Here is a 24495-nt window from a genome sequence, read left to right on the forward strand (position 1 = left end):
ATATGAAGTGGCCTCAAGGCGAGGTGGAATGTGACTGATTTCACACTGTTCTGACAATTACGAGTTAACCTCTCGCAATTCTGACTTGTTTCTCACAATTACGAGTTAACATCTCACAATTCTGACTTTTTTCTCGCAGTTACGAGTTAACTTCAAGCAATTCTGATGTTTTTCTCGCAATTACGAGTTAACCTCTCGCAATTCTGACTTGTTTCTCACAATTACGAGTTAACATCTCACAATTCTGACTTTTTTCTCGCAGTTACGAGTTAACTTCAAGCAATTCTGACTTTTTTCTCACAATTACGAGTTAACCTCTCGCAATTCTGACTTTTTTCTCGCAATTACGACTTAACCTCTCACAATTCTGACATTTTTCTCGCAATTACGAGTTAACCTCTCACAATTCTGACATTTTTCTCGCAATTACGAGTTAACCTCTCGCAATTCTGACTTTTATTCTCGCAACTACGAGTTAACCTCTCACAATTACGAGTTAACCTCTCGCAATTCTGACTTTTTTCTGACAATTACAAGATAACATCTCGCGATTCTGACTTTATTTCTCGCAGTTACGAGTTAACCTCTCGCAATTCTGACTTTTGTTCTCGCAACTACGAGTTAACCTCTCGCAATTACGAGTTAACCTCTCGCAATTCTGACTTTTTTCTGACAATTACAAGATAACATCTCGCGATTCTGACTTTATTTCTCGCAGTTACGAGTTAACCTCTCGCAATTCAGACTTTTTTTTGTGGGGGGGGGGGGGGGGGGGGACGTTAGAAGTACGAGATGTTAACTCAAAATTGAGAGCAGTAAAGTCAGGATTGCGAGAAACAAAGAGAACTGTGCGATATGAACACGCGGGTGTGAGAAAACAAAGTCGGAAGTTGTGAGACGTTGTTGTGAGAAGTTGTGACACTCAAAAATATAAAGAATCGCGATTCTGAGATATAAAGTCGCAGTGACCTTTTTCTTTTTTTTTCCCCTCCGTAGCGGAAATGGGCTTCCGTAGATTGATCTTAACGAATTAAAATGCTGCCATTTTACTGCAGCGATCAGAGTGTGCATGCTACATGCATTAACAATCTGAGCAGAACTTACACAGCAGGTCAGTGAGTGTTCAATAGACCGCACAGACCCCTGTGGCCTTGTTTGCTTCGTCTATTGTCCATATTATATTGTATAACCTAAGGGGACGTGTACACCACCCATCACGCCGCCTATCCACAACCTCTATCTCTTCATCATGCTGCCGTCCGTCCTCGTAATTTATACACGTTTTTTTTATTACAACCTCAATTTGTTCCCCGCTTTAGTAATTCCGCTGCGTATCCGTCCATGATTGCATGAGCCGCACGTTTGTACACTGTTGTAAATGTCAGCGCCGAGGATATTTACAGTCCTCGACTCAGCATTAAAACCTGTTATAATCAATCCGATGCGTGACGAACAGGATAGGCCTGCGCGAATCAAACGTGAATCCGGAGGCCGCACGTCGAGACACGCACGCCTGGTTAATATGCTCCGGTTTTCAGTCATCCTTCCAGTCGCCGCTGGATTTCCCTCCTGTTTTGCCGCCATGGCAGCTCGGAGGGACGGATGCAATCCCGCTTTCATTAAGACGCTCGGCCGATCTGCCGCAACGTCTCTCACGTGTAATAAACCAACACGAACGCCGCGGCTTTTTGAGATGGGCCGCGATACCTATCGGAATATATTAGACCTCCTCCTCAGAAAGGGAGATCTGCTGATTTAGGGTGGGTTTTCGCAGAATGTTGGATTGCTGCAATCGTGCCGTTTATTTTGGAGAAATACACCCCGTGTGTGGTGTTTATCTCGGGGAACGGTGGAACGAGCGTGGTCGTGTTTTCTCTGGGAAGTCACAGAGATTTAGTGCGTACGGGGAAAGCCGTATTTTTGGAAGAAATACTCCAGCGTTTTCTAATCTAATCTAATCCAGCGCTCGATCTACCACATCAATTAACCCGGACGAGAATTCCGACCCGTTTTGTACTCGGGGGGGGGGGGGGGGGGGGGGGGTTGGGTGTTTACTTGAAATGCATTTAAATCGAAAAATTAAAGTGCAGTTGTTTGAATTCGGTCAGTAAATGTTTAACATGTACAAATATATCATTTTGTTTTGTTTTTGTTCAGGACTCGTTTTGTTTTTGTTCAAGAAAAAAAGGAAACATCCTACTCAGGAACTCAAGATGGCCTCCTCAACTCTGAGTTCAGCGAGTTACACCAAAATCAACATGGCTGCTCCCAGCACGAAGAGTAAACACATTAGCACGTCCTACCGTTTAGTGAGTAGTTATACTGTGTACACGAGTAACATACAGACATAATCGCTTGTGGAATCGATGAGACTGACTGTACAGTTCACCGATTTGAGGACGTAAATATACATCACTCATCGCAAGTAGCTGGCTAGCGTGTTGCTCACAAAAGACGAACGTGGAGGCGTGCACGGTGTGTTGTAGTTCACATGCACAGAGGTCTGTGGGTGTGGCCTAAACCAGAAAGAATTTCGGTTCGTTCTTTCTCCTTGTTTCGGAGTATTAAACATGATCCCAACACTATGTCCTTGAAGCCATTGGGAAAACAATAATAATAATAATAATAATAATAATAATAATAATAATAATATGTAGAAATGTCAGTGGTGTGCGAATTCTGGCTCAAACAGTTCCTACAGTCTATAATTGGTCCGATTTGAAAACCACTGGCCTAGTTTAATCCACAAGGATCCTGACCGAGCGGTTACTATGGGCGCGTTAATGAATTCTCCACGCACGCGTTAGCGATCGTGGTCTTTGCTTGTCCCGCAAGCTTCATATCTAACCTCCGTAAAACACGGAAGTAAAAACTCCCCAGTTTGTTGCAACCGTTCGTGTCAAGGAGTACCTCGCGTGTCACCCGGATGCCCTGCGAATCTTTCTGCCAAACTCAATAAATAAACACCATCCAGTAGATCAGTGTGCCTCCTCTTCGGATCTGTTTAGAGCAATGTATTCATATTGGGTTACATCCCTCGCAGACACAGTTACTGAGATGGAAAGAAGAGAGATGGAGTAATAAATTGTCGGAACAGGTGATGTCAGTGAGGACGATCGGGGGAGTTGAGTGGGAGAATATGAGAAATGAGACAGAAGGGAAGAGAAATGAGGAGTTTTCAGAAAGTAGAGGAGGAACCGGCTATGTCTGAGCAGAGAGAGAGAGAGAGATGGCTCTGCACATGAGTAAGACGGATGAAAAAGAAAACGAGTGGAGCAGGGAACGCAGCACGGCGATGGATTACCACCGTCGTGCTCTCGCCATACGCTCGCTGTATGGTACACCTTGGCAGTTGGGGAAGCAAATAAAACTTATTTAACGTCTCCGGAGCAGGAAAAGACCAAACCTTAACTGAAGAGACTGAGGCGTATAAGTGTCCCCGTTTATTTATTTATTTATTTTAGTTTTCCGTGCTCTTTTCGCGGAAAACTACTCCAATCGGAGAAATCGCAATCGCACGAAATTGTCTCCCGAAGCGATGTTTGTTGGTAAACGAGACCTTTTAGCTGTACTCGTGTTCGCACATGATGGCGTCACACGTGATGCCTTTCTTCGGAGAAAGAAAAAAACAAAACCCTCCCATTTAATGTAGGTTACATGGAAGGCCTCATTCCGTAGTAAATCGAGATCCACAATGATGGTCCATTTATTCTTTCAGGTGGCCTTCACCTGTCTTCCACCTACAGAGAGCCTCGTCTTTTCATTCCTCCCCCCCCCTCCCCCCTCCTTCAAACTCCCTGCTGTGAGCAATGATTCCCTTAGGCAATTCCTGAGGACAAATTAGCTCAAGTCCTTTCCTCTTTCCTCTCCTCCCGTCCCGGGTGGAGCGGACGGAGGTAATTGATGGTGAGTGTTTGGGGATGAGATTAAGATTCATTGTGGGAGTCGAGGGGGAGAGACGCGTAACGAAGGATACACCGCTGCACACGTGGACCAGGGGCGTGCGGTAATTGATGACGGCGGTCACCCGTGCTGGAAACGCGCTGGAAAAACTACAGTTTCGCTTCCACCCGAACGACGCTTGAGCAAAGAGACCGCCCTTGAGACATGCACGGAGAATAAAAGATAAATCGAGAACATCGGGCGAATAAGAGTGCAGCGTAAACACTTATACAGCTGTGGTCTCGGTAATTTGCAGACTCTAAGGGATTTTATCGTATACGTCTCTTGTGAATAATTGTCTGGATGTTTTTTTGTTTTTTTTCCAATGACACCAAAGGACAGGAAACTGTATGTCGGGTATAAGGAGAATTAAGATCCTATATTTTAAACAACAACAACAAAAAAAAGTTCCTCAGGGAACTTTTTCTGCCTGGGAGCATCATTACAAGTACGCAGCTTAGAGAGAACCCCCTGTGATAGAGAATAAGACTGCTGTCAGGGGTCTATATGCGCTTCTATATATTTTTTTTCCCCCGCTCCAATTTTAGAAATTGCATTTACTACATATTGAAATAATGTTCTAGATGCAGAACAGGAAAAAAAAATGTAGGACTCTTAGAAAGGGGGGGAGGGGGGGGGGGGTTCCTTAAGGATTCGTTGGATGATGATTGTTTATTTGCTTTCGAAAAGGGTTCTAGCGTAGGTAGAACCCTCTCTGGTTGGGAAACATATTGTTATAGGGTTCTAAATAGACCTTTCCTATGAGATCCAAAGAACCCTTAAGGTTGTTTTTTTTTTTTTTTTTTTTTTAAATTATTATTTCTGAATAAATGAAAAGGATTCACTTGTAGATATGTGGAATGTTTGTCAAGTATTAGGAGTACAGTGGTTCCTCGAGGGTTCTTTGGATAGTTCCAGGATGCTATGCGGTATTTTTCTGAAAGGCTCCGCCCTCCTGATGATTTAAGATAAAAAAAAATAAAAAATTACCCAGAAAGCAGATAACTGAAACAGTTGAGTTTCCTAAAGTTGTATCTGTTATTGTTTAGTTATGATACGGTTTTACATGATATTTCCAGCAGATAATTGAAAAAACAAATGTCGGGCTTTAAAATGTCTTGTGGAAGGGCAATTTTGTGGGGGTTTTTTTGGGTCAAACTTCCATTAAAACCTCCATCTTGTTTAATGCATCTACATTATTTCTCCCTCTCATCACCTGCTACCCAAAGACCAAAGCTCAGCAACTAGCATCATTCCCGTCGCATTTTGTGAAGGTTATCCCCAGTGGGTGTGTGTAGACTGTAAACTATTTATTTATTTATTTCATTTTTCCACCCATTAGCACATGACATGGATTTATGACTACACAAGCACCTCAAAAATGGGTTTGTGGCCCCTGTGGGCCGTGATGAGGAAAGCGTTGTGTCAGCATGCAGACTCGTCCTTGCTCTGAAGCTTAAATCGCAGCTGTGCTCGTGGAGTCCTGGCTCTCCGGTGGTTCTTCCGAGAATACTGCTGAAAGGAAGCTCTCTTTCTGTGCAGTCCAGCTGGGTGGATTTAACGCCGGAAGATGGTATCTCCATTGCGGTTAGCTTTGCTGCTGTTTAAGCTTTCTCAGAGAGCAAACGTCACACAAATCCCCTCAGTGCATCGCTCGGACTATGGAGAGGATCATGGGTCAGGACTGCGATGTGGTGTTTGCTAGAGTCATGGTTGCTTGTGATTGATTAACCATCGGTGCAAGAATTTTTCGCAATTTTTTAGCTACTAAAACAGGGTGATATGTGAAATTACGAGCATACTTAGACTCATGAAGTGCCGTGAATCAGGGTTGGAGTGGGACTGGGAGTTACGTAATAGCAACTGTTGTCGTTTATTAAAGTCCGCGTGATCGTGCAGCATTATTCGATGTTTTGACGTAATTTCCACTGAAGCAGGAAGTCGGGGCGGGGCATAACGAGCTCCTCCACCCCCTTTTTAAATATCCAATAGCGGTTAGCTTACCTAACAGCCCGGGAACTTCCTTGGCAGTTAGTATCATGGATTTGTATAATGTTGTGGGCGGGACACTTGTTTTCGATTCTAGAGCACGTTTGATTGGACAGAAAATCTGATGAGAAGCTGGAGTGCAGGATGATGTCACCAAAATGACTGGTCCAGCATTCTGTCACTGTTTTGGAGCGCACTAGCTTTATGGATAACCTTAAGGCGGCGATATTCGTACTAAAAAGTCACAGAACGACCGTAGAATATTGTCGGTTTTTCTCGATCTGTTTTCATTTCTTTTTTCAAGACAAAATAATAACGATTTACACCGATCATCCTGTTTAAAAGTTTACACCCCCCCACACACGCACACAAACCCCGGCTCTCGATGTATCGTGTTGGCTTCTCGAGCACCAGTGAACGTTCGAACCTTTCGTAATAGTCGTGTACGAGTCCCTCGGTCGTCCCTCAGTGCGAAAAGACGGATCACGACGTCGTACAGTACAGCTGGTGGAAAGGACTGAAATCTGCAGAAGATGCTGGAAAAGCAATCTTCAGATTGTTTCTGAAGATCAGTGGGCGGTTTAACTGCTCAGGACAAACAATGGACTCATGAATTCATGATCTATCACAAAACATACTAAACAACACACAGTATTAAGAATCAAGCGTATGTAAACTTTCGATCGGGTCTTGTGGGATATGTGTAAACATGTGCTATGTGAAATAGCTTATTCAGGGCCGGGCTAAATAAAAACAACGTGCATTATTTTGTTGTTGTTTATGATCCGTCTAATAAGATTTTTTTTTTAGCAGATCCTGCAATGCGTGCGTGAACTTATGACCTCAACTGTACTCGCGCTTGAGCGACATTTCCTAGTATGGTCTAATCTGCAGTGCAGTCGACTGCAGACTTGGCTTTATTTCATCTGAAATATTTCCAAACTAAAATAGTACATTTTTGCGACTTTCTTTTACAACCCGTCTCGCTGCTTTTCCGCGACCCAGTCGACATTCCGACACTGTCGATCACGGAATATATTCATCATCTGGTCTGTGCAACCCATTACCTGCTGCGTTCTCCTTGAAAGTGTTTTTCTTTCTCTCTCCCCCCCCATTTTTCTACAAATATAGATTCGGCTGTGACCTTTACAGTTTGTCATTATGTCTGTGTATTTATACGCCAGGAACAGCGGTGGCATGTTGCGGTGTACCACGATCCGCAATCATAAACGTTACAGTGTAAGCCCGTGGTAATCAGGTTGAAACATGGCCAGTTCGTTAGCAGGTCTGAAATGGCATAAACTGAGGAGTAATAAGCTGGACTCTCGAACCGAACCGTAAAAGATACCTGCTGCTTTTTTTTTTTTTTAAACACGTACTGTTTTTGGAGTTCTGTTGATGTTCTAAAATAATAATAAGAAGAAGAAGAAGAAGAAGAGGAAGAAGAAGAAGAAGAAGAATACTTAGAAATGTCCGACCGTTAATTATGCTAATTTGTAAGAGTAATCAGCATTCACATTAAAAGAAGCGCTTATTTCCATAATCTCTCAAAAGCAAAGATTGGCAGATCTAGGGATTGATGAATGGATTTCATGAATTGATAAATCAATCCACTCGTTATAATTATCGCAAGAGAGAAATGAAAATGAGCGAATTAAGAATGAAAGGCCTAAGCTCTGTATTTGGTGCTCAAGCAGAAAGATTTGGCCACAGTTCCTCTTCTATCCCTCTGTAAATCTGTCTGCGCTCAACCGAGATAAACCCACAGCTTAGTCCCTCAGATCCCTTTCAGGATCGGCTCAAGGCTCTTAGACGCGAATTCTGCCCTGGAACATTTTCCTCTGGTGTCGTGTCGCTGAAACGCCCGGGGACGGAGAAGAGCCTGTGTGGGATTACGGGTAATGAAACATGAGATGCGGTCAGTGTGAGTTCCAGTGCGATAGCAGACTGAAGTGGTTGGACGCAGTCATTAGTGTCCACATATGGTCACCGTGTTAGACAGAATCAGAAGGAGATAGTGAGAGAGAATCGTGGGTAATTTCGCCACCCCGGTCTCGCGGGGATTCTGACGCATTCTGGTCAGGAATACCGAACAGAGCGACTATCGTGATCCACCTATAAACCTCAGCATTGTAAACTTACCCCTGCTGTCGGAAATAGCCCCACTTCAGTTTTATCACCCGCCCCAGAGCAGCGATAACACAAGCAGATCCTGTCTCATGGCCCCTGTTCCATTATAATTTTAGCTATGATTGACAATAACAGGAAGTGACTAAACATCTCAGTGAGACACGCTAAAGTAATTGTCCTTAAATGAATCATTCTCTCCTGCCTCAAATGTGCGTGTGGGGAGTTTGAAGTCGCGTCACACTGTATACAGTAGATAAGGCTGCTTCGGAGACAATCCGCGATCGACAGTACCGTTTTATATTAGCGCCAAATGACGAAGGGCCGCGTGGACTCGCATTTAATTGTCATTAAATGTGAATTGAAGTTTGATTTCATACAAATAAAGCAGTAATTAGAGAGATAGGATCTCCAGCCCCGCCCTTAAATTTAACCTTCAGATCTTTTCATATGATTTGAGTCATGCGAATTGGTATGGATTTCTTTCATTGACTCTCCCTCTGTTTTTCAAGAAAAAAACAACTCCCCCAAATCAAACAATAAATACATGTGTACATATCTATGTTTACTGGCAGCCAGTAAATTAGCTGTTAACATATGGATTAAACATTTGGTGATTAAAAATAAAAGCACCACTAGCAAGAAAAGCCCCAATATTAGATCTCAGATTGGGTTTATATCTTTCAGCCTGCTTCAGTGACGCATCAACAGCAGGGATTGAGAGATTCAGTCACGTATAGCCGACGTAAATACAGTCACGTGTGAGACGAGGTGGATTACTCACCGATATTTGATTTCTTCATTCGTTCATTTCGGAAATTCCTTTGGACGAGATACTAGAAGTAAATAGTCTAAGCGCACGTTCTCCAATCTACGTAGAAATGACTGTACGTGATGGGACAGGACTGTACGTTTAGTGTGGTTTGAGCGAATGAGCTGGCTAACAGCGTGCACAGATTTTCTGTTCACGGTGCGTACCGAACACGACGTGATTACTGACTGATGGTAAGATTAGCAGCTCTTTCACAAAGGAACATGGGAAAACATTCGCTAAGGATCATCCGGAATGTTTTAGAGAGCATATAATCAGATCCGTTCTTAGTACTCTTAGCGTATTAGCAGATTAGCTTCGTTAACGTTTCCGTACACAAAATACCACTGGCTGAAACAAACAAACAAACAAACAAACATTATAAATACTCGTTTAGCACTTACCAGCAGTTTAATCTATTTGAAGTCCTACACTGGTCATTCTCAAGCAGAAATACCGACAGTGTTTACTTCGAAGAAGTGACATTTGTGACTTTATTTAATTTGGCGAGTCACTAGCTATTGGCGTGACCTTTCCTATCATTACTGCAGGTCCAGCGAACGAGTTAGATCCATGCGTGACTTTATCTGCGTTCGATAAACTAGCACGCTTTCGCTGATGAAACCATTTTGTGCAGCGTGCTATGTATTGAATTTTCATAATAGATGGATGTGTTGCTTGATTGATCAATTGCACTGGGTGTCTTTTGTTTTTTTGTTTGTTTTTTTTTTGTAGAAGAAAACAAAAGTGTGATTGAATTGGATGAGGATGCAGCCCGTGTTTGTGCCAGATCTCAGTAATTAACACTTTAATGTTGAGGGGGGGTTTGTTTTTTTGTTTTCTGTTTCGAATCTAATATCTGTATCTGGTTTAATGTTCTCTTGGTGGAAAGCATAAATATCGAACTTGAAGAAAGTGTAACACCCTTTGACAAGACTCAGTTTCTGAGATCTGAGAACATGCTTGTTTATAACCGCAGAGCCAAATTCAGAAGATAGAAACCTTCTGTGTGTGTGTGGGGGGTACACTTCCTGGCGGAGGGTGAGAGAAATGGCTTTGCCATTATCTTTAGATTAGAAGTGGGACCAATGTGCTCTCCTACCATGTCAAGGTGAATAAGCTTTCCAGGCTTCTCACTCTCACTTTCCTTCTCAAACTTTTTTCTTCTCAAATGGAGCACAGGGCAGACTCAGCTGGTTCCCAGAGGATCGCATGCTGGAGTATTGGCTATCTTGCCCTCTAGTCAGTCATGATCCTCGGGTTGTCTGTCACTGTCTTGCCACTGAAGGGATACCTTTCTGTGCTACAGTAGCATCCACAGCAGCCAAGCTACTTACATCACCCCTGACAAGTGCACACTGAAAGAAGCGCCCTGGTGATGGGATAATACCTATCCAGGTGGCGTGTTTGCATGAACGAGAAGTAGGAGAGTGTGATTTCCTTGATTGAACCAGCCACAGCTGATCCTAAGATCCTAAGAAAATGGAAAACGATTCTCATCAGAAATCATGAATCGTATTTCAAGTATCGCATTAAATAGAGTACTTCAGATACTAGTCATCTGAAAGGTATGGGGATAAGTCGTCTGAAATCCATTTTGGGTTACAGTTTATTTGTATGATAGGCTCGAGAGCGGAACAGTGTTAAGTCCATAGCTACGTTCTGACAATTTGATGTATCCATGCTGAAAAAAAAACTACATTATGCCATTTGTGGCCAATATTATATACGTAAATATGACACTAGTCATTAGTTAATAGTACGGACCTTTTAAAGTACACATAATATTTGTTTGTTTGTTTGTTTGTTTTCTCGGAAGAGACATAATAAAAGATAATCATTGCTTATCTCGAGGACCGGAGAAGAGTTTGGTCAGCTTGTCCTTTGAACTGTGGTACCATTTTCTTTACAGAAGGAGAACTGAAATCAACAAAAACGTTGGCATTATTTTATTAATTAGACTACTCAAAGTAGTGAGTTAGCGAGTTAAAAGCATGATTTAAAATAAGAATAATTTTTTAAAAAGTGTACGTGACGATTTAGTATTGTGTGGGGGAAAAAAAAAAGATATGATGCAAAATAATCGCATGTGCTGCATCAAGTGCTATTTTATAAGCTGCAGAATAATCGTTGTGATTATTTGGTTTGTTAAATGAAACCAGATTCGCCGTGATTAAATTAAATGTGATTGCAACGCATGCTGTCTTCTCATTCATTACGTTTGACAGAAAAGAAAATACTAAAGAACTTCTCCTACAGTCTGCGTTTTCCATCCCCCCCCCCCCCCCCCCCCCCCCCCCCCCCCCCTTTTTTTCCCCTCGTCATCTTAAAGGCAAGTGTGTAGAGTTGTGGTGGTCTAAAGGCCAATGAAAGAAATAAAGAAAGAAAGAAAGAAAACCTCGTTTTGCAGGATCAGAGACGTGATCTACATGTACTGTAGGTGATTTAAGTAATTTGAACATCTAGATCAGTGGTTTTCAAAGTGGGGGCCACCCTTGGGGGCCGCCAGGGGGCGCCCGGGGGGCCTCAACAATTTGGTGTGAAAAATAAATAAATGCATGTTTTCTCTTTCAGTTGTCTCTCTCAGACAACCACACACACACACACACACACACACACACACAATCAATTCCTATTGTAAAGATGTAAGATGTAATTGTTAAAAAAAAAAAAAAAGGGGGATATATTCAGAAGTCTATTTTTAATGTGGTTTAAAGACATCTTGCAAAAGGGGGGCCTCGGTCAAATGTTAATGCCATTTTGGGGGCCTTGCCCTGGAAAAGTTTGGGAACCCCTGAACTAGATAATACCGTGTGTGTACCTTTTGACAAACTTTCCCTGTATAAATGTTGATGTCACTTTAGAACTTAAGTTGTTGATCTTTTGATCAAAATGCTGGACAAAATCTGCTGGCTTTATTTTGTGTCTTATTTTGAGACACTGGGTCCTGTGGGATTCCAGCAGAAGAAAAACTCTTATCCGTTAACGAGGTGATTAATGTCTCTGTGTATCGAAAGCTCTTCTTTATCTCATGAGCACATACTCGTGCATGCACACACATATCCTTTCGTACCACCCCTATTTTTTTTTTTATTCTTATAAACCCAAGGCTTATAATCTTCTCATTAATTAAACATAATAAAAAAAAAAACTGTGATTTATGATTCATTGCCTCGATCCATCATGTCGGGGATGATAAGCAAAACAAAAAAGGAAGCCCGAACCCCAGACAATGAGTAAAGGGAATAAAGCAGTGGAAATAAAGCCATCGGTGCCACACTGACATCTCCGTGCCTGGTGCTGTGTGTGGAGATTCACTGACGAGACAGAGCTTTCATCCTGTTTCATCTGGAATCGGATTAAGCAGTGGTGCTCACAAATAGAGACATGACTCTGAATAATTTCAGTTGCGATCAAAATGATTCAACCCCCGGTGCAAATCAGGTTTATTGACAAAATTCTACAGACTTTCAGCTGTTTGCGATGAAGAAATCAAACAAAAGCGATTGGAATAGTTCAACATAACGGATGCTTCAAGTGGTTTCCCCAAATTCAACTGAAAATGCGACTTATAATGATTTCTCCCGTTTCAAAATGATTCAGCCCCTTCATGGCGAGCGTCTTTAGTACTTAGTAGAGCGCCTTTGCTGTTATGACCTGCTGCAAACGAGACACCGGTTTCTGGCAGCGTTCCTGAGGAATCTTATCCCATTCCTCGTGAGCAATGGCCTCCAGTTCAGGAATATTCTTGGGTTTGCATGCTGCAACGCCTTCTTCAAATCCCACCAGAGATTTTCTATGGGGTTCAAGTCAGGTGCCTGTGATGGCCCTGTAGAATCTTCCAGGACTTCTTCTGCAACCAAGTCTTAGTGGAATTTGAGGTACGCTTGGGATCACTGTCCTGTTGGAAGGTCCGATGACACCCAAGCTTCAGCTTCCTCACAGACTTCATGATGTTTTCTCCTAGGATTTCCTGATACTTCAATGAATCCATCTCGCCTTCCACACGCTGCAGGTTTCCAGTGCCATGGGATGCAAAGCAGCCGCAGAGCATCACCGAGCCACCACCATGCTCGACTGTGGATAGTGTTCTTTCTTCATTCTTCTCCTCCAGACATACCGCTGATCCGTCGTGCTGAAAAGTTCCAGTTTTGTTTCATCGCGCCACAGAACAGAATCCCAAAACTTCTGTGGTTTATTTATATGATTTTGAGCGACTTTTCTTGTCCTTTTGGGTCAGTAGTGGTGAACGTCTCGGAGTTCTGGCATGGAAACCTTCTGCGTTCTGTCACTCAAGTGTTTTTCACAATCGGCCTTCTCAGAAATCTGGTTGCAGCCATTGATGACTTCCTTTTTCTGCCCTGTCCAGGTATTTCAAGGTATTCCAGGTATTTTCTGCCCCTAGTCATTTCAGGCATTGCACATGTTCCAGCTCAAAACTGGTGCAACTAATGAAGCCCTTGATTAGTCACATCAGGTGTGCTTGAGACAACACCTGTTTTGCATATCTGTGCTGTTGTGAGGGATTCCATTCAGGGGGGTGAATAATTTTGAAACATTATAAGTTGCATTATCAGTTGAATTTGGGGAAACCACTTGAAGCATTCGTTGTGTCGAACTATTTCAATCGCTTTTGTTTGATTTGTTTCTTGCAAAAAGACTAGAAAGAGTCATGGTAAGTAAGGTTGAACATCCCAAAGACCTGCCCCTAGGCTCGGATTGACTGAAAAGTGAGAGCGGTAGGAAGAAAGTGCAGTTTATTTTGGATTAACAAAGAACATAATCGTAGCTGTAATAGCAACCAAATGAGTAAATTTTAAATGTAAATGCAGGTAAAAGGGTCTAAACCTAATGGCCAAACAATCAGCGCTCAAAACAAGATGAGTAAGCAAAGTAACGTCAACTGGTAAACAATTCAGAAGTATCAGAAATCCGAAAAAGTAACTACAGGCTACACGTATATAATCTCAGAACTGCAATTGTTTAAAAAAATAAATAAATAAAAAGGCAAGACTTTGTTGCTATGCGATAATAAAAACTGTGAGTATCCGTATTAGATATGTACATCTCTAGAGTTAATAGGTGGTTTAATTGGAAATTTAATTAATGAAGTCTTCAAAGAAAAGTTCTGACTGCTAGCCCCGCCCCCTTACCCTGACCTTAAGTAGTCATGCATAGTTGATCTGCGTGAGTATGTTCAAGGTTGGCACCTCCCACAGGTGAGGATTTTATTGAATTGTCAGCTGTGCAAATATAAAGACCCCCCTTACCACCACCACCACCACCATCTCTCCTCCCTTCTCCACGAACCTCAATCCCACAATTCCTGTGTAATATCAGCATTAAAGCCTCGAGGGTGCAATAACTGTTTATTACCAGTAACCGAACTTTATAATACCTACCTCCCTCCCTCCCTCCCTCTAATGCGTGCTAGCACTTATTGAAAACGCCGAGGCCAACAGCTGACCTGTACACGGTTCCTCTCATTTCTTAATTTCGTCATTCTCCCGATCCCCCCCCCCCCGGCTTTTGTATGTCGCAATGAAATAAGGGGTCAAGGGTATTATTTCAACAAAGTCTTATTTGTTTCCACAGAGACTAGCTACCTTGAAGATGAGAGTTTTGTTATTCTTATTCTTTCGTTGTTTTTAATTGATGAATAAATAAATAAATAAATAAAACGCTAGAAGAATGAGCAACGACCCGACAGAGGGAAGGGCAATATGAGTTTTGGAGCCCTGAGCTGTCTTTATCAAAGGTTTGGATAAAAAAAAATAGGTTGTGAGAATTTGAGAGAGAGAGAGATTGCTTGAGAGGTGTTGAATCTTCTTGTATAGTATTCACCTCTGCATTTCGATTGTGAAATTTCAGTGTTCTTTTAGACATTAAGATTTTTTTACTTCTCACACTGTATCGGGATCCCTGTAAAATCTCGGCTGTACGATAAGGTCAGATTGTCTGAGGAAGATCTGTTTTGTATCCAGAAAATGGCCTCACATAAACACAAAGATTTTTCAACGTGAGTCGGTGCGAATAAGTCAGTGAGCGTCAGTGAGTAGCATGTTTTGTTTACGTTTTGTTTCGTGTCGTCCTATCGGTGACATCGTAGCAGCGCTACACTCGCACGCCAGAATTTGTCGTCAGCCATCTTCGGTCACAGTGGCACTGAATCGTACACATCGTGCAGTCTTGGACTTCAAGGAACCAAAGAATTATTTGACAGTGCGACAAGAAAATCGGGCCAAAAATCAGACCGGCTAAACTTCAGGTTGAAATAGTTTAGGCGAAAAAAAATTTTTTTTTGTGTGTGTGTTCGTAATATGCGACCGAAGAAAGCTTGAGTTGTGTTTTGGGTCAAAGAGGTCCAAATCACACCCCTTTTCATCTCCCTCCACTGGCTTCCTGTAGCCGCCCGCATCAAGTTCAAGGCCTTGATGCTCACCTACGAGTCCTTATCAGGAACAGCGCCCTCCTACCTCAACTCTCTCCTGAAGGCCTACGTTCCCTCTCGCAATCTGAGATCGATTAGCGACCGACGTTTAGCAGTTCCAACTCAGCGTGGCGCAAGGTCCCTTTCCAGAACCTTCACACTAACTGTTCCTCAGTGGTGGAATGAACTTCCAATCTCAATCCGGACCACAGAATCTCTCACCATCTTCAAAAAACAGCTAAAGACCCACCTCTTCCATGAACACCTAACCAACTCATAATAAAAAAATAAATAAATAAATAAAATGCACTTACACCTCTACTCTGCACTTTGCTTCTTCTGGAATTCAATTAATAGATCTCGTATGGTAGCACTTCTTGTATTGTTCTCTGCTTGATATATCGCTTTGCTTGTATCTTTCTCATTTGTAAGTCACTTTGGTTAAAAGCGTCTGCTAAGTGAATAAATGTAAATCAAAACACGGGGAAATTGATATATCGATACAAGACCGAAACAAATAGCAACAATCGTTCTAAGCGCTATTGAAGACAGCTGATTCTATGCCTGGGTGACACTCGATGAAGAAAACATGCCATTGCTGGAGGAGGAGATCAGTCAGTTTTGACGCCTTGCTGGCTCTCCTGTTAGCAAGTGTGTTTCATAACGCCACTGGTGTAGATGGGTGGGGTCAAATCATACCATGGAGTCCTTCTTACTGGCTGCTTAGGGATTTCTCTGTAATGTGACTGGTGTATTTATTGAATCGGGCTTGTAAACACTCTCGCGCAAGTCTGCCTACGTGGATTTGTAGCCACTGTGCGCTTTCAGTGTGCTGCCATTGTCTAATGTACCACGAGCCTGTTGTTGGCTTGCTCTTTCTCTTTCTTTCTTTCTCTCTCTCTCTCTCTTTCCCCTCCTCTCTCTCAGACGCCGCAGGCTGTTGTGACAGCAGCTCGGTGGAGCGTGAGAGTGCGGGGTTTATTCTCCTGTGCTGTCGGAGCCTGCCGGGCAGCGCCAGCTGATGCTGCAGATGGCAGATGTCTTTGAGTGCTCAAAACTGCATGATGGGTGGAAGTGGCTGTGTTTAATTACTTGTCAGGTTTGATAGGATGAACCTGTAGGACGAACCCGGCCGTAACATATTCAACCGGGGCGCGCTTGCCAACCGTCCATATTCAACCGGGAGAGTCGCCAGTTTTTACTTTCCCCAAAGTCTCCCGTTGCTCGCCTGTCAATTTTAGCTGGCTAGCTAACAGTGATTTGATGAATAGAGGAAGAAAAACACTTCAGGCTCAATGTCAAAATCAATAGCTGAGCGATGGAAGAGCAATGGTCAAGTGGTTAGTGACTGGTTGGCTTGTCACATTGTCAGGCTGCACAACAGTCAGTGTTGGGAATTTGTCTGTTTAGCTACGTGCTTGGACTGGGTTCTGTCTAGTGTGTAAGTGCGGTACAGAAAATGGATGGATGGATGGATGGATGGATAATCTATAAGTGTTTAACACTTGAGGGTGTGCCATTATAGGAAAATAAATAACACGATGATTGATTATTTTCCAAAAACAGCATGTCTCAAAGTATTTTAATTCCACTTATACCACAGCAATTTGCCAATTACAGTTAATATTTATTTTTCTCTCTCTCGCTCTCTCTCGAAGTTAATCAAACCAAAAATGCAGCTTGTCATGTTACTGGGAAACCATACTGAAGACTTTCCTATGATTTGATTTGAAAACTTACAGCTTACCCTCTGACTGTTACAAAGCGCTGGCACTGGAGACTCCTTCCAAAAAAAAAAAAAATTATTCAATAAACGTCTCCTTAGCGAAAAGTCAAACCATGTCAACAAATCTACACGAATGCATTACTAATTACTATAGAAACGATAACATGCCAGAACTAGTGAATTCGTATAAACCTGTGATTTGCAGCTGCGCTTCTGTCAGAGCTGCTGCGATAGAAAATGAATCAACACCTCCTGACCAATCAGAATCGAGCATTCAGCAACACTATGGTATAATATTTCTCATTTTCTTACATGGGGTTCGGCAGAACTCGAGCGGTCCGTCTTTCGATTTGGGAACGTATGACAATTTACAGGGTGTTAAGGTGCTCGCGTGAGAGATGCTGTTTTTATATAAACATTACCCATAATTTGAATCTCAAACCTCATATCTACGTACATCTTGAGTCGGAAAAAGGTTACCAATTCAGAAGTGTGCGACTTTGTTTAGATTGTTGTGTGTGTGTGTGTGTGCGCGCGCGCTCTTCTACACGCTGAGTTCGTTACGTACAGGAAAAGTCTATGTAATTCTAATCTAGTGTAAAATAACTTTGTGTAAAATTGCTGTCAATTGCTTAAATTGGTTCCAGAATGTAATCTCTCTGTCTCCATTTCTCTCCATTTCTCTCTCTCTCTCACTCTCTCTCACTCTCTCTGCAGTGTGCACGGGCACAGAAAACAAACTGAGTACCCTGTCAGATCTAGAGCAGAAGTACCGGATCCTGCGCAAGTACTATGAGAACTGCGAGGTGGTGATGGGCAACCTGGAGATCACCAACATCGACCATAACCGGGATCTGTCATTTCTCAGGGTAGGAAATGAACCGCTGCTCATCCTGGGATCTGTAGACTCATAGCGCAAGGTTGAAATGCCAACCCAAAAATCATGTCACATTCCAAAGTCTGATATTTGAAAAGCCATTAAAAAAAAAAAAAAAAAGGTCTTCTGAGGTTGTTAAGAATGACTACGTAGGACTCACAGAGGCATACGTGTAGAAATTCAGAAATATTCCACTGCTCCAAAACATGTTGAGAGTAACACAATGCTACTGTATCAGTATATGTATTCGAAAGTGGGCGTGGCTTAAGATCATAACCTTACTATTTGCTACGTCTCTCGAGATCATAACTGGCAAGATTTGTGTCTAATATTAACAAGTAAGCTAACTAGAGTATCTTCCAAAGCAGCAATATCTTTCCCTATTATTATTATTATTATTATTATTATTATTATTATTATTATTATTATTATTATTATTATTATTATTATTATTATTATTATTATTATTATTATACTACCTAGGGCGCACGGTGTCTTAGAGGTTAGCACATTTGCCTCACACCGCCAGGGTCGGGGGTTCGATTCCCACCGTGGCCCTGTGTGTGCGGAGTTTGCATGTTCTCCCCGTGCTGCGGGGGTTTCCTCCGGGTACTCCGGTTTCCTCCCCCAGTCCAAACACATGCATGGTAGGCTGATTGGCGTGTCTAAAGTGTCTGTAGTGTATGAATGGGTGTGTGAGTGTGTATGTGATTGTGCCCTGCGATGGATTGGCACCCTGTCCAGGGTGTACCCCGCCTTGTGCACCATGCTCCCTGGGATAGACTCCAGGTTCCCCGTGACCCTGAAAAGGATAAAGCGCTATAGAAGATGGATGGATGGATGGATTATTATACCTGATAGCAATCTAATAGTATTTTAGTATTTGGATTTAGTTTTTGGGTTTACAACTAACGATAATGACTGACGATAAACGGGAGAAAAAAAAGGAGAAGAAATCCAAAAACAATAGTGCACCTTGTATTCATCTCTGTACTTATCTGTTCCTTCCACATAATGTAGTCGTATTCGGTTACGCGCCTAGTTAGAACGGAGGTGAACGGGACCTTTGATGATCCAAGAGCGAAACAAAATAGAGAACCGAAATGCAAATGGGATAATTTGTCGTTCGACCTCGTCAGTCTCCTGATTGCATCCTTCCTTCGCTCTCATGTCAGCGTGAGGGGAAATCGCACCAAGCGGTAATGGGGAAGCGGAGAAAGGTCAGCGTGCTTTTCTTCCGGAAGCGCTCGAGTGAAACAATTTTTTTTTTAAAAAGGGAAAACGTCTGGGTGTGCGGTGTACGTTTAGACATGACTGGCAACCCCTGCTGACCTGCCTTTCACCCCCCCAGTCCCCGGTTGACTGATTCGGACTCCGTCCACACTGACTAACTTCGATTTATTTGAGCGGATGGGGAGAACAGTGAAGCCCCGCTGGGCGGTAATTGTAGCCGAGTTGCTAACGGTCTCGATCTTGGATCGAGTCTGGTTACTCCCGCAGTGCTCCACACAAAGCTGAGGTCAGTACATGGCAACCGAGGGTTGGACTTGTACTTTATAAACCCACAGTTTCCATTTCCAAAACGCAGGACTGGTTCCCAACTGTCACACACCCGATGTGTTCGCTCATCAGCAGGACTGGAATCGAGCATGTAGCACCAAGCAGACTGTATAATTCCTAACAGGCGAGCGGGATTTTATTGGTCGTCATGGAAATTATATAAGCATTGGTGGATTTTTTTTTTTTTTTACAAATTGCATCATGCAAATTTTTCCAGATATTCTCAATGAAACATGGGCTTGCACTTGCAAAGTCATAACATTTCAAATAAATTTCTTCTTACAGTAGATACCCTAAATGTTGTGGTAATAATAAACATTCTCAATAGAGCAATTTTCATACATGTGGTAGCCCAAAGTGCCGTACAATCAAGTAGTAAACATTTAAATATTAATAATGAAATATTACTCTTAATGAGAGAAAAGTGAAGTAAAAGAAATACGAATAAAGTACGTCAAAGGTAATGGAATGCAATTGAAAATGTAACTTTAAATAACAAAAGGCAGGAACTAAAGGAGGCAGGGTTTCCAATTTGATCAGGATTATACAGAGGGGATTTCTAGAAGGCTCACATTTGCAGATCTCAGGTCACATGTTGAGCCGTAGATGGGGGGGGGGGAGAAGAAAAAAAAGACATTCAGTGAGGTTCACAGGCCGTTAAGAGCTTTCAAAACAAAGAAAAGAATTTTAAATTCTATCCCGGGAAGATACCGGTGAAAGGAATGTGTTATGCAAGCCCCTGTTATGTGAGCAGATATAACCTTGTTAAGTAACAGGAGACAAAAGGAAGCTCTGCATTGCTAGACAACGACCCTAAGCACACGAGTCGTTCTACCAAAGAACGGTTAAAGAAAGATAATGTTCTGGAACGGCCGAGTCGACGTCCTGACCTTAATACAGTGGAGATGTTGTGGAAGGACCTGAAGCAAGCAGTTCATGTGATGAAACCCACCAACATCCCAGAGTTGAAGCTGTTCTGTACTGAGGAACGGGATAAAACTCCTCCAAGCCGACATGCAGGACCGATCAACACTTACCCCAAACGTTTAGTTACAGTTAATGCTGCCCAAGAGTAGCGAAAGCAAAGGTTCACATACTTTTCGCCACTCACACATATGTAACATCGGATCATTTTCTTCAATAAATAAGCGACAGAGTAGAATATTTTTGTCTGATTTGTTCAATAGAGCAAATTAGGTCATATTTATGCAGAAATATAGACAATTAAACTAAAGGGTTCACAAACTTTCAAGCGCCACTGTATGGTTGTATTCACCGTAGCCGGGTTAGTTTAGTTCAGTTTAGGAAATACACAAAAGAGCCGCATATTTCTCGTGATGGCTGCATTCGGTTATCAACGTTGTACTGTACATGATGGAATATTTTGAGGAGCTCGCACATTAGATCCGATTGCTGAAGCCCTCCTTGAAGTTTTGCAAAAAATAACGATAAGAATCGGCATGTTGCGTTTTGGAATTTGTGCTACAGAGTTTTCTGGTTAACGGGGGCAGTGGTGGCTTGGCGGTTAAGGCTCTGGGTTACTGATTAGAAGGTCGGGGGTTCAAGCCCCAGCACTGCCAAGCTGCCACTGTTGGGCCCTTGAGCAAGGCCATTAACCATCTCTGCTCCAGGGGGCGCTGTATCATGGCTGACCCTGCACTCTGACCCTAACTTCCTAACATGCCGGGGTATGCAAAGAAAAGAATTTCACTCTGCTGTAACGTATATGTGAATAATAAAGACTCATTAATCATTATTATCATTAATACCATACGTAGCCGATAGGAAAATAAATAATCTGATGTTTATGAAAAAAAAAAAAGACCGTTGTAGGTTCTGACCCAGAATGTGTCACATATGTCTTCTCTTTCCTCACTCCAAGCTCTTCTCTAATTGTCTGCCTAATGATGATGAGACGATAATGGAAATATTTACAGTTTCCGCCTGAAGATGATGGCAACTAATTAACCACACATGAGCTCATTAACTACTGCAGAAGCAGAGCCGAGCTCGAGTCTCAGCAGCACGACTGATGCGCATTCTGCTAGAATGGAAGACGGAGTACGTCTCCGAAGCTGCGGGTCACTTGACGTGGGCTTCGGCTCACGCTCACGCACACGGTTAGAAAAATAAATAAATACTCCGCCAAAGAGATTGAGTGACCAGCATGATCTTAGATCAGTTCTCACAATAGCAAAAAAAAAAAAAAAAAAAGAAAGGAAAGGTTTTCTACCTATCCCAGCTTACAGCGTCTGAGCAAAAATACCCAGAACGAGAAATATAGAGATGCTGTGAGGGCTGAATTACAGATCTTAATCATATGGATGGTTTAATTCATCAGCCCCAGAGGCAGTCAGGAAGATGGACTCCATTTAACACCAGAGCTGCTCTGGCTTTTCGGGAGACAGCCATCAATCTCGGGCTATCTTTAAAAAATAAAGCGGCGGTTTCCATCACCCGGGAGACAGCCGGAGAACAGGTGGAGAGATCTCGCCTTCTAGCCTCGCCATCGCCTTGTCCTTCTGCTTCTATTCCTCCTCAAGGTGAAGTTTTCCCTGAACAGCACCAGAACCTCAGGGAAGTGTTTTATTAATGTCTTTTAAAAATACTAATAATCGTACCAGAAATACACACCGCACTCTGGCCTCCTTCCCTGCTGTTCGGCTTCCCGTGTTCTCAATTAGCATGTTCAATTAACCTGCTATAACCGGCAGCCTCAAGACAAAACAAAAGACTAACCCCGATGGTCCACCAGCCGTTTGTGCAAAAACGTGACTCGTGTCAGACCTCACGAAGGAAAAAAAAAAACCTTCCAGGGAAAGGCTAAAAGAAGGTGGAACGGAGGCGCTTGGAAACACAAGGGCGCCGTTTACCCTGTATGCTGCTGTTAAGATGTGATTAGCCTCGGTTTATCACCTCCAACGCACCTCGAAATGCAATCCCATTGGTCAATTATCTCCGCAGGGTTCCAATGGGAACAATACGATTTAGCTTTTTCGTTTAAGCTTTCATAGCGTGTGGTAAGCGGATATTTTCATCAGTATCGGTTTGTTTTCCAGAGAGAAAAGGGACCCAAATGCAATCCTCCATTTTGGGTGGTTTTTTTTTTTTTTTTTTTAAACTCAACACAATGAACTACTTAGTAAGGTCTTATTGGTGTGCTTTTTAAAAATAAAAATAAATAAACGTAGGAGCTTGAAGTGAAACGCCGGAGACTCCGACAAAAACGGTCTTGTATGGAAAGCGGTCGGACTTGGTGGAACATGTGAAACGCACTACACGGTACACAACGCGTTGCACTGAAAAGCAAAACCGTCACTGCTAACGCTAACGCTAACTCTGAGTTTCTGCGTTTTTAAGAAATGAACACAGACTTTGTGTGAGAAGTGAATGCAATTCAACCCAATATACTCTTTTTTTTTTTTTTTTTTTGCCTTCCATACAAAGCAATGATATTTCTAGTTTCTTATTCGGCTATTTTTAGTCATAAAATAGTATTTTTATTAATCATAGTTTAGTAACAATTCTGAAAAGCTGCTCAAGAATTTCCTACCGCGTCAATAAAGCGCATCCTGTCTTACGAAGCAGGAACGAAAGAGAACCGATAAGTAACTATAAACAGCGTTCCGTTATGGAGGGTGAGAAGGAACCAGAGAACCCACTCAGACACGTAGAGAAGATGTGAAAATCCACACAGGCGCTAACCCGAGCTCAAAACCGGGAATCCTGGAGCTCTAAAGCATCGACGCTACCCGCAACACCACTGTGCCATCATTAGCATTAGCACTTTTTTTGTTGTTAATAAATAAATAAATAAATAAAAAGTTGGTTGGAGATTGAGAATACAGCATTAATTATGTTCAGCGAGCGTCTACTGTATGTTCTACGAGACAGAAGGATCACAGTAGGATGTCCGATGTTATTGCGTCTTTGATCAAAAAGATCACTTTTCGGGGAGAAAGGCGAACCGAAAGAGAGTCGAGCGAGTCTCTTCATGACGGCTCCGTCACATCCTATTACCTTTTAACAGCATGAAGTGAGCAATTGAGTCGGATAATATGCAGAAATCTAATCTATTGTGACATTGCTCTTTTATTTTTTTTTTTGGAATACTGAAGGGGGGGGGGACTTAAAAAGTAAATAAATAAATAATAAGAAAAAACTTTCCTCGACATGTCATTTTTCACATAGTTCATGTTTTCTTTTCTTTTTTTGGTTTTTATTTTGACCCCCACATGTATGTCATGTTGTTTAATTTTTCTCACACGAACGAATCATTCGTTTCCGCATGTGATCGCCTGATGTGACTCGTTTCTTTTTTTTTTCATTTGTTTTTTTTTCTTTAAACGTAAGTAATCGTTTGTTTGTTTTTTTTCCACGGGTTTGCCGACATTTTTTTTTCTTTTTAATGATTATTTATTAAAGGATGACGAATCATCATTTTAAAAATCAATTTATAGTCATATTTGATGTTGTGAAACGTCCACAAAATGTATTTATTTACTTATTCATAGCTTTACCGACCTTATTGTTAACTGTTACAAAGTTCTCACCGGAGACTCTTTCCACAAACGTTAAAATAAACTTCTCCTTACAGAAAACAAACTTTTTTTTTAAATTCATTTATGTGGAGCCATAAAAATCCCGGTATACGTTGCTACTACGGGGGGATCATGTATTGGATAAACGATTGGAACCGTATCGACGCCTTCTGGCCAATCAGATTGGAGAACTCATCAGCGCTGCGATAGCGAGTATAACTATTCTAGGAAAACGTTTCCTTTAGGACACCTAATATCTTTCTGAACTTTCTCCAAAGTAATGTTTGATGAAAGTCATTTCAATGAGCACGTCTCATGTAAATATTTAAAGCTAATTATTTAAAGATAAAGCCGAAATTTCCCCTTCAGCGCAACGTATGTGACAAAACGGTTCTGACTCAATGACTCAAAAAGAAAGGAAAAAATAAAAATAACGATGGTTCTATTCCGCCTTTTTGTATCCGTTTTTCTTCTTTTCTTTCAATCACCTTC

At 42.1% G+C, this 24495-nt stretch overlaps 1 protein-coding gene across 6 annotated transcripts in view; it reads left to right on the forward strand.

Annotated features, from left to right (window-relative positions):
* The window catches only part of LOC108266386 (receptor tyrosine-protein kinase erbB-4), a 338116-nt gene that overhangs the window by 141394 nt on the left and 172227 nt on the right, over positions 1-24495 (forward strand). For 5 of the 6 annotated variants that reach the window (XM_017469591.3, XM_017469592.3, XM_053680749.1 and 2 more), the window contains one exon: positions 17743-17894. In XM_017469591.3, coding sequence (XP_017325080.1) covers positions 17743-17894 — 152 coding nt within the window. Of the gene's footprint in view, positions 1-2291; positions 2310-17742; positions 17895-24495 lie in introns of those variants that run through there. The other variant, XM_053680748.1, reaches the window with a different exon arrangement.

The sequence above is a fragment of the Ictalurus punctatus genome, chromosome 6 (genome assembly GCF_001660625.3).
Source record: "Ictalurus punctatus breed USDA103 chromosome 6, Coco_2.0, whole genome shotgun sequence".
Lineage (NCBI taxonomy): Eukaryota > Metazoa > Chordata > Actinopteri > Siluriformes > Ictaluridae > Ictalurus > Ictalurus punctatus.